Below are 9725 nucleotides of genomic sequence, written 5' to 3'. Positions count from 1 at the left end.
AAAAAAAAAAAAAAAAAAAAAAAAAAAAAACATATACGATTTACTATTCAATGTAGATATAGCTGAAATTGTCAGATGTAAATGTCTGATAGTGCCATTGCCTCTCATGCACCCATAGTTATTCCAACAAAGAGCATACACTTAGTCAGTCGTCCCCCTTGACGTTGGTTCGGGGTTTTCGCTTTCAAACAGCCTTTGGATCTCTTCCAAGGAACGGCCTTTTGTTTCGGGGTACATGTAGTACTCGGTTATGCCGTATACAATAAGGACTGCCAGAAATACAAAATAGTACTTCCACGAAATAGTTTCGAGGGCGATCGGATTGACCAGCGAATTGAACGAGGCGAACAGGCAGGATGAAATCCATGTAATACTAAGCCCCCGGGTACGGAGACTAAATTGCCATATCTCACAAGGATAGGCAATGAGTAACGGAGTCCTGGGAGCATAGTGAGCAACAGCGTTTTATCAGTAGGCGGTAGGGATGGATGGCCTACAGGGCGATGCCGTAACCAGCAAAATAAATGAACAAAAAGGGAATCACAGCAGTTCCCACCGAGCGTTCATGATGTTCTTCAAAGCTCGCCGTGAATGCTGTTATCATAATATAGCTGATGGTCATGATGATTGCCGATGAGTGGAACAGAGAACGCTTGCCCACTAGTTCCACCAGGAGGGCCGCGCCAATTCCGCAGATAAGATTCCATATCTGAAGGCAAGCTGTAATAATAAGTTGCTCGCTTGACTTGGTGATGCCGACGGCTTTGAGGACCTCTGTAAGATAAAACGAGACAACACCATTTCCACCCCATTGGCTAAACAGGGCTATGGATAGGGTGATTACGAGACGGCGACGATTGGCCTTTGTCTTCAGCATATCGAGGTAGCTTGTGTATTGTACAGATTCGGTCTCAATCTTGAGAGCAGCCTGGATCTCATGCATTTGCTGAAAGACAAGTGGGTTGTGCCTATCACCCCCAGCATGCCACTTTGTAAGAATTGTGTGGGCCTCCTCAGCTCGTCCCTGCGATAGGAGCCACCGAGGACTCTCTGGGCAGAGTAGGAGACCAGGCAGTGCACAAAGTGGTAAAATGAGTTGCAGCAGCGAGGGAACTCGCCAGCTCCATGAGGAAGAGTTACCCAGCATGCCGTAGATAATCCAGGCAGCGAGGGTACTTCCGACATAATAACCACATTGATAGAAGGAGCTAACGGTTGCTCGATGCGACGGGTATGCAATTACGCTGATGAGTACTGGAGCATTACAACTCCAAAAGCAAGCTGCACACCCTGCCAGACCACGTCCAACAATCCAGCCGGTCGGATTCGGCGAGAGTCCTTGTAGTATTGCTCCGGCAGTCACGAATAGAAGCCCGATATATAGACCGATCTTTCGCCCAAACCGGTCCGATATATATGGAGCAACGGTGTAAGCTAGAAGCAGTCCTATCCAGTATACAATGGTGATAAATCCCAGCCAGGCTCCTGTGGGGCTTGACATGAAGGATACCCAGGCGGGTAAGGACTGCAAACTATTGATCATACTCGAGTCGTATCCATTTGCCGAAGCTGCCGGTGCCGTTAGCCATGGATCTGGTTACCACTTATCCTAAATCTTGAGGAAGCACGGCGCACCTACCGAACAAGACTAGACTGAGAGCACAAAAGTTCAGCCTCACCAGATGAGGTGCAGTCCATGGAAATGGTGATGCTATCAGCATTCCATCCTCCAAGTCTGCCCCCATATCAGAGAGGTGGTTGGCGGTTGGGATACCTTTGGATTGACCCATGAAGGAATATGCGAAGTTGATAATAACCTACAGCAACAAAGCCATAGTCTCTTAGCCAGTTTTGAGACCATCCCAATTCTATTTGTAGAGTAGGGACGGATGCTCCATGTAATAGACCATCGAATCAGCGACTGATAAAACATTAGCCAATCGGGGAGTTGCGGCGTTAAGCAATTCATTATCTGATGACACCAAAGTGGACCGATAAGGACTAAGACTGCGGAGTATGCGCTAAGAGTACAACGTCGGCAGTGACAAAAGTGGGTCAAATTCACCTCAGCTCCGTGACTCCCCGACCCATCAACAAATACTATATCCTAGCTACTATACTTTAGCTTCAGATGACCGGGGACTAGTGATGGCGAAGCATAGAAAGAGATACAAATACCCATGAGATTACAGCCATACTTCAGCCCAGCCTTCCCAGTGCAATCTCCCTCATCACTCCTCCCACCACTAATAGATCTGCAGACATGGCTGAATCTCAAAAGATGAAGGTGGCCCTTGTGCGCTGCCCGCCGCCAAACTGGCCGCTTCCTTTGCAGAACCGCGACTGGACCGGTATAAATATCGACATCTCACAAACTATTGAAATGGGTCTACGCCTAATGCGCGAAGCCAAAGACGCTGGTGCCACTTTGATTACGTTTCCTGAACTTTGGTTCCCCGGGTCTGTTTCCTTCATGTGCCCTCTTACCTCGCGTGACACATTTCACTAACTCTACTTGCGCAGATTTCCCAAATGGAGGGAACAGAATGACTGGAAGAAGACACATCTGGCCTCCTACATTGAGAACTCTCTGGAAATTGGGAGTCACGAGTGGAATACGTTGATTGATGGAATTAAGTCCGTGGGTATCTGGGCGGCTGTCGCATTTTCCGAAAGATCTGGAAACTACATCTATATGGCCCAGGCACTGATCTCTAAAGATGGCGAGGTGGTTATGCATCGTCGGAAGCTTAGACCATCTGGTTCAGAACGGGATATGTTTAGCGATGGCACGGTCGACCAGCTCAGAGTGGTGAGCACTCCCCTGGGTCGTGTTGGCATGCTTCAGTGTGGCGAGTATGGTTCTTCCTGTTTCCTTCCAAATTTTATAGTGACGGTGTGTATATAACCAAGTTGCTGACTGATTATGACAGACATTTCTACCCTAGTATGAATTTCGTCATGGCTGCTCAGCGCCCGAAGCTCCATATTGGCGCATGGCCCTTTGCCCTAAATTTCGATGACGACACCGATAGCATATTCTACAATGCCTCCCTCGTGACCAGGGGTGCTGGCTCTTATGCCCTCAACAGCGGTGCATATGTCCTGATGCCGTCGGTCGGCTACTGTTTCATATACGATCCCCTGATGCGTATTGTAGCCGCCATGGACAACAATGTTGACTACCAGAAGCACCCTATTTTATACCACACATTAGACATCAGTGACCTACACGGCACCCAGGATCATGACTCTGATGCACAAGCTTCCTGGGCTGTTTTGCAGCAGCTCAACGATGCATTTCCAGCGACCATACCTCCCGAGCAGGGCTCGTTGGTTCCACGACGCGAAACAAGCATCCAATACCTAACTTCTACCGAAATGAAATGGTCTGAAATTGCCCCTGGAACTCCCTGGCCAGAGAATCTTGCCCACTAGCCAATAACCGCAAGGCAACTGCATTGGTTGTCCTCTTGTCTTGGCATGGCAGTTAGCCAGTTTTGGTGCGCTTGGAGATGATAATGCAGCATCTAGCCTTCCCTTTTCATCCTGAGTCAACGGACTAGCTAAGATGGGTAGCCTTCTGAGGTACGACAAATTGGTGCTGCGTACATATTTTATGAATAATGGATTCCATATTCTTTGAGGGCAACCCTTTCTGATACAACAAAAATTGATCTTCCTAACGATAATACGTAGGTGAAACATATGGTAAAAGAAGATGTATGTAGGAATCCTCATTTTCTTAGAGCATGATAGAATTTTAGGCAGAATCTAGAACGCAGAAGTCGACTGGCAGGGGCAGTAGGGGAGGCGATTCCATTTCGCAGTGTAAATTCAAAGCGTAAGCGGGAAGGGATAAGATAAGGGGAACGGAAAAACTAATTAGGAATAAACAAAGGCTTCCTAACCGTGTTTGGCCAATCCGACTATTAGACCTTATCACTGCCGTAGATCCTTGGTACTTAGCCTCCACTTCGTCCCATCCGAGCTGGGAGTTTGGGGAGGTACGAACGCACTTTCGGGAGAGTGAAGGATGACATCACGTACTAGCAAATACAGGGTGTCTCAGCGAGAAGCGAGGGTTTTTACTCGCAAACGGGCTGTGGCAGCGTGCAGGGTCTGTCGCTCGCGAAAGATCAAATGCGACAATGCTCGTCCGACCTGCTCTTCGTGCCAGATCTCTGAGTCGCATTGCGTATATCAGGACCATGTAGATTTCTCAAAGTATGCTGCTTCTCCCCCCAAAGTTCTATTTACTACATACGCATGAATGCATGTGTTCACATACGTGTGTGTATCGACGTTTGCTACAACATGTTCACATATAACGCTTACTAGATTTGATCCCGCCACCATTGCAATTCTCGATCGCTTAACCGAAATCCAACAGTCTCTCAGTTCCTTAGCTCCTGAAGGGGTGACGGCGGCCCTACCTCTGAAAGGGCCGCCAAAACAGTACACGGCCAACTTATGCCCACAAACGCCACAGACTGTGTCTCTGAAGATCCCTGCAGCCAGGATATGTCCTGATGCAATTTTGTCGTGGCCGATCTTCCAAGAGGTTCGCTTGCAAACAACTTTGAATAGTCTCATTCTCGCCGACCACGATCATGGTCTCGAAGAAGTTACCAACACCGATGTCAATTTGGCCCTCATACCAGATCTCATTGACCGCTTCCTGCAGTTTGTACACGTTAAGAATCCCGTGGTGAATACGGTTGTCCTACGTCAATCGGCCGTCAGGATCGAAGTGGGCGAGTCCTCTCAGAACGCTCATTCCTGTTTAGTGGTGAGCAAAGGGACCCCCTCCTCCCCAGAAACGCTGTGCAAGATAGACGGTCACCGCCACCTCCGATCTCACAACCACGCTAAGAATATTTGTTCAAGTTCCTCGCCTGTGCCTTAGGCTGTTTAGCAAGTCCACTTCGATATGATGATCGCTCGGCAGAACGTGATGACCACGCTGAATCACTTCGCGCTACAGGAGAGCAGTTCTATCAGAAAGCGTTGGAGAGGCTCTCCTTACCTGGCGATCGGATTTTGACCACGCAATGCTGGTTTCTTAGCGGGGTCTACCAGATGTACAAGCTAAATGCCGTTAGAGCATGGTTGGACTTTTCTCGAGCCTCCGCCATTCTGAGTCTCCACTTGCGACACAAGGAAGCAGCTGTGGGTAATGACTCGAACGGGGGGCATTTAGATCCGGCAGAGCTGAGCCTTTACTGGACATGCTGGAAGTCAGAATGGTGAGTTCTATCCTTCTTTTCTCTTCTGCCAGTCTCCTTTGAGTAACTGCTCGATCTAGGATGAGGCTAATATTTGTGATCTATCCAGTGACCTACGCGCGGAGCTCGACATCCCCGATTCGATTTTGTGTGAGTTCAACGTATCCGACGGGTACCCAATACCCTCGTCCGTAAGCGTGACCGATTCCGAAGCAGTGCTGTCCGGGACGCCAACGGACTCAGAAGACTTGTCACACCTCTGGAAGTTGTCCACGTATTACTACTTATCAGATGTTGCACTCATGCGCGTAGAAGCGCAAATACTTAACTTTATGTACAGCACTAACGACTCGCAATGGTCACCTGCCAACCTATCTTACATGTGCCGGACAGCCGCGGATCTCGAATCCCAAATAGATCACTGGTAAGTTGCCAGAAACAAAACTCTAACCTTGTTAACTGGGTAGGGGCTCTTATGTATTCTTTTATTGACTGCCTGGTGTCCGACGTCAGGTCCAGAAACCGACCATCCATAATCCACTTCGAAGAATGGGACTCGGCACCCAGGTTTGAGCTGACGTACAACCTGCAAGCACGGGTTCTGCAGCTGAGATCATGGCTCTATCGGCCATTTGTATACTACGCAATTCATCATGACGGTGGACAGAGTAACGAGAAGGAGGAGGCTGAGAGGTTTATGAGAAAAGCCATCGAGTGCAGTTTCCATATGATCAACTCCAAGGCGACGCAGCACCGACATCATGGGACATGGTTTGTCGCCCGCGGTGTACTCAGCTCAGCCCTATTAATCATTGCAGCTGTGAAGGCGAACAAGGGACTCGTGGATTATTTGGCAGATTGGCCGGACTTATTAGACCAGGCAATAAGGTCTTTGACTCATTGGGCTTCGGAGGCGCGGGATCTGGCTTACGCGGCTGTTGTCCTTGCTAATCTCAAGGATAAGTTGCGTACTTAGATGACTGAACTATATACACTAATTTGTATTATTTGAAGCTTGAAGGGGCTAGGTTAAGAAAAAGAAGACGAGACCATTTCGTCAAAAATGTAAGCATCAGGAGTTGACATGTTAGATCACCGTAATACAGGCTGCCTGCCAAAGTGAGTAACATTCAACATAGTATCTTCTGCATTGGCGAAGTCGACGCTGGCAGTAGCTAATTTTTGCTTTCACCACGTTATAGCAGCAACACATCTTGCAGACTCTACATGACTGTGGCAAAGTCATACTGATCATCCCGGTAATGACTGTTAAGGTCCCACATAACCATTCGAGCTTGCAACTGCTTCATCGCCACACCCACAGCTATTGATATCATTTTACTGAGTCATGACAGAGTCCTAAGGTCATTCTAATCAGTGCTGTCACAGAGAGCACGTGTCCTCTTGGGCATCAGCCCTACGAAAGCTTCTATACCACGTGCCGGTAAAGCGGCAAAACTCCGCCCCTACTGAGTAAGTCCGAGCAAAAACAGGTAAACCGTCCCACTCCGTCGGAAGCCCAGTCAAGTTATCTCATCGGAAGCCCTACCAGCCAAGCACCAGTCAAATAGTGCTTGGTATCAACGTGGATGAAATGGTGCGCTTCAATGAGCATAGCATCTTATCCACGGCTCCACGCACGTGAACCCGCATGCGGCAATGATTGGTTCGGCTCCACCGAGCTTTATCTGATGCGCCAATTGCATGAACGCATGATAACAAGGATGAGATCCCTATTGCGACCGGCCTCTGATTGGTAGTCACGCTTGCATACGCATGTAACCATCCTAGTGGGAAGAGGCTACACGCCCAGATAAAAACCTGCCCTCGTGCGCATCCTCCTGCAGTGCAATGAGATTTTTTCCAATCCATCTCTCACTGGTGTTCTTTTCTTTGCAGCATTGCGATGTCTACTGAGAACTCGTGGGAAAGCTCTCAGTCGAAGGATGTCGGCGTCCTGGAGACACACGTCCAGGCCGTCGATACCTCCGACGCTGATCCTTCGGCTGAGGTGACCCGCAAGAGACAGAGTCTTTCTGACTTCTTGACCATTGTTAGTTTCCTTCTTTGGCTGCAAATCTATTTTGATCCAATATCTACTTGGGAAACGTTACTGATCATGTTTTTAGCTTGCTAGTGGATTCGCCCTCATCAGCGATGGGTACCAGAATAACCTCATGTACTTACCCCGCAGACGATATGCCGATGTACCCCGCTTATAATATGCAGGACTATGACCAACGTGCTTCTAAAGGCAGAATACCCCAAACAATATGTCTCTGCTGTATCGACGCGCGTGTCAAATGCCCTGCTTGTTGGAGAAGTCATTGGTCAGATTGTGATCGGGTATGTCTGTGGCATCCTTATTCGAGAGTGAGGCTTCTAAGTTGGCGTCTAGTTTGACATGCGACTACATGGGACGCAAAGCTGCCATGGTTTTCACGACTCTAATGATCGTAATCGGCGGTATCTTGGCCACCGCATCACACGGTGTCACTATCAACGGCATGTTCTGGATGCTGACAGTTTCACGTGGTATTATTGGCTTTGGTACATGCATTCATCTTCCAGTACGTTTGATTGATGAGCGCTGATTGTCTCAGGAACCGGTGGTGAATATCCCGCATCGTCAGTTTCGGCATCCGAAACCGCCAATGACTTGACCCTGAAGCAGCGCGGTCCAGCCTTCATCATGGTGACAAACTTTCCGCTATCATTTGGCGGTCCCTTCGCTGTTCTAGTCTTTTTGATTGTGTTCTCAGCATGCCAGCAATCCCACTACAGCACCGTCTGGCGCGTCTGCTTCGGTATCGGGTGCATCTGGCCTCTTTCCGTGTTCTACTTCCGATGGCGCATGCTGAACTCGGCGCTCTATCGTCGTGGAGCCATTAAGAAGCGAGTTCCATATGGTCTGGTGATTCGCTATTACTGGAAGTCACTCATTGGAACTTGCGGTGCCTGGTTCCTCTACGGTACGTACCCTTCACTATCACCGATCTGTCAACCACATCTAACTTTAGACAGACTTCGTCACCTTCCCCAACGGCGTCTTTTCCGCCAGTATCATCTCCTCCGTGGTCGACGACGACTCAATCCTCAAAACCGGCGAATGGCAGCTCCTCCTCGGAGCCATTTCCCTTCCCGGTGTCTTCCTCGGCGCTCTCCTCTGCAACAAACTCGGTCGCAAAAACGTGATGATGATCGGATTCGGTGGCTACCTCATTTTCGGTCTGATTATCGGCTGTGCATTTGAGAAAATCACCAAGATCATCCCCCTGTTTGTGGTTTTCTACGGCCTCATGCAGAGTTCGGGCAACTTTGGCCCAGGGAACATGCTCGGCTTACTTTCGTCGGAGCTGTACGCCACCGGTGTTCGGGGTACCTGCTATGGACTGTCTGCGGCTGTGGGAAAAGCAGGCGCTGCTATTGGTACCCAAGCGTTCACTCCCATTGAGGATAATCTGGGTAAGAAGTGGACGTTTATCATTGCGGCTATTTGTGGTGTTGTGGGAATTCTGGTGACTTATTTCTTTGTTCCGGACATTTCGGGTGAGGATTTGAGAATCCGTGATGAGAAATTCCGGGCCTACCTTGTATCAAAGGGGTGGGATGGTGCCATGGGTGAGGATGATATGCAGGCCTTGGCGGATGAGGGCATTCCGCCGTCTCTTAGGGAGGAAAAGTGATAATGCTTTCCTTGTTGGGCATAGGGGTGGAATGAATGGTAGATAATGTGTTTACATAATTATATTGAATTGATGACCTCTATGAGCAAACCTTAGTGATTGATCACACGATAATGTTCCAGAAATCTTAGCAATAGCGTAACGAAGTAGAAGGAGGGTGTCTGCCACTACGAAGGGGGTGGACAGTCCTTGTAGGATTGCAACCCCTTCGAGCGTCTGTTAGAGCGGAGGGATCCCCTAGTATTTCCCTGTCGTTTGATTCCCTGGCAAGATAACTATCTTCCGTCCTTCATCCCTTGATTGGTATGCACTCCAGGATCTTTTTGTAATCTCGGAATTCCATCTGTGGCCATCAGTGAAACAAGGGGTGTATCTGGGAATTGATTTCCGCAACCCCACCACACCCCTGGGACCTGCATTCCCGCCCTGGAATGCAACGGTTGCCAAGGGGTGTGGGCCTGACAGCAGCACCGTTGGTGGGGTTTGTTCAAATTGTTGTGAGAAACTAACACCGACTTAGTGCACTGAAGCTCCAACCCTGCAGCTGTTTCTCAGTATGCAGGTTCACCTTCCCCTGCCAGTCATTCGTAGCTAACATAGTAGAGAGGAATATCTAAGCGGACTATAGCATGTTCAGCAGGATACTGCACCTCCCAAGGAGGTCACCAATGCAGTGGTTCTAGTTGACAAATCTTGTCCCAGTTTCTACACAACACCATAACATTCCTGCCTTGCCGATCGGGCTCACCACCATGGAGTCTTCCTAGTTCTCTCGAGTATACCAATAAGGTATTCTGTCAGATTCTCTTTG

At 48.9% G+C, this 9725-nt stretch overlaps 4 protein-coding genes across 4 annotated transcripts; 3 read left to right on the top strand and 1 right to left on the bottom strand.

Moving 5' to 3' along the window:
* Positions 1-134: 134 nt before the first annotated feature.
* Positions 135-1969, bottom strand: BO88DRAFT_476693 (general substrate transporter; the record flags this gene model as incomplete). The annotated part of the gene is made up of 4 exons (XM_025711944.1): positions 135-439; positions 498-1569; positions 1640-1774; positions 1822-1969. 4 exons carry the CDS (start codon positions 1967-1969, stop codon positions 142-144), a joined length of 1653 nt encoding a protein of 550 aa, XP_025565973.1. The 3' UTR covers positions 135-141.
* A 294-nt stretch (positions 1970-2263) lies between these two features.
* BO88DRAFT_476691 (aliphatic nitrilase) lies at positions 2264-3552 on the top strand (the record flags this gene model as incomplete). The annotated part of the gene is made up of 3 exons (XM_025711943.1): positions 2264-2460; positions 2524-2856; positions 2934-3552. The coding sequence occupies 3 exons, from the start codon at positions 2264-2266 to the stop codon at positions 3436-3438; spliced, it is 1035 nt and encodes a 344-aa protein (XP_025565972.1). The 3' UTR covers positions 3439-3552.
* Positions 3553-4151: 599 nt separating this feature from the next.
* BO88DRAFT_382829 (fungal specific transcription factor domain-containing protein) lies at positions 4152-6204 on the top strand (the record flags this gene model as incomplete). The annotated part of the gene is made up of 4 exons (XM_025704645.1): positions 4152-4213; positions 4342-4792; positions 5309-5652; positions 5742-6204. 4 exons carry the CDS (start codon positions 4152-4154, stop codon positions 6202-6204), a joined length of 1320 nt encoding a protein of 439 aa, XP_025565971.1.
* A 930-nt stretch (positions 6205-7134) lies between these two features.
* BO88DRAFT_433117 (metabolite transport protein) lies at positions 7135-8914 on the top strand (the record flags this gene model as incomplete). Its single annotated transcript, XM_025709404.1, has 6 exons — positions 7135-7281; positions 7358-7407; positions 7458-7574; positions 7627-7778; positions 7832-8200; positions 8253-8914. The coding sequence occupies 6 exons, from the start codon at positions 7135-7137 to the stop codon at positions 8912-8914; spliced, it is 1497 nt and encodes a 498-aa protein (XP_025565970.1).
* Between the last annotated feature and the right edge of the window lie 811 nt (positions 8915-9725).

Source organism: Aspergillus vadensis (genome assembly GCF_003184925.1).
Source record: "Aspergillus vadensis CBS 113365 unplaced genomic scaffold BO88scaffold_4, whole genome shotgun sequence".
In the NCBI taxonomy this organism is placed as follows: Eukaryota; Fungi; Ascomycota; class Eurotiomycetes; order Eurotiales; family Aspergillaceae; genus Aspergillus; species Aspergillus vadensis.
The sequence above is the reverse complement of the archived record's forward strand: the minus strand, read 5'-3'. Positions and strand labels throughout refer to the sequence as shown.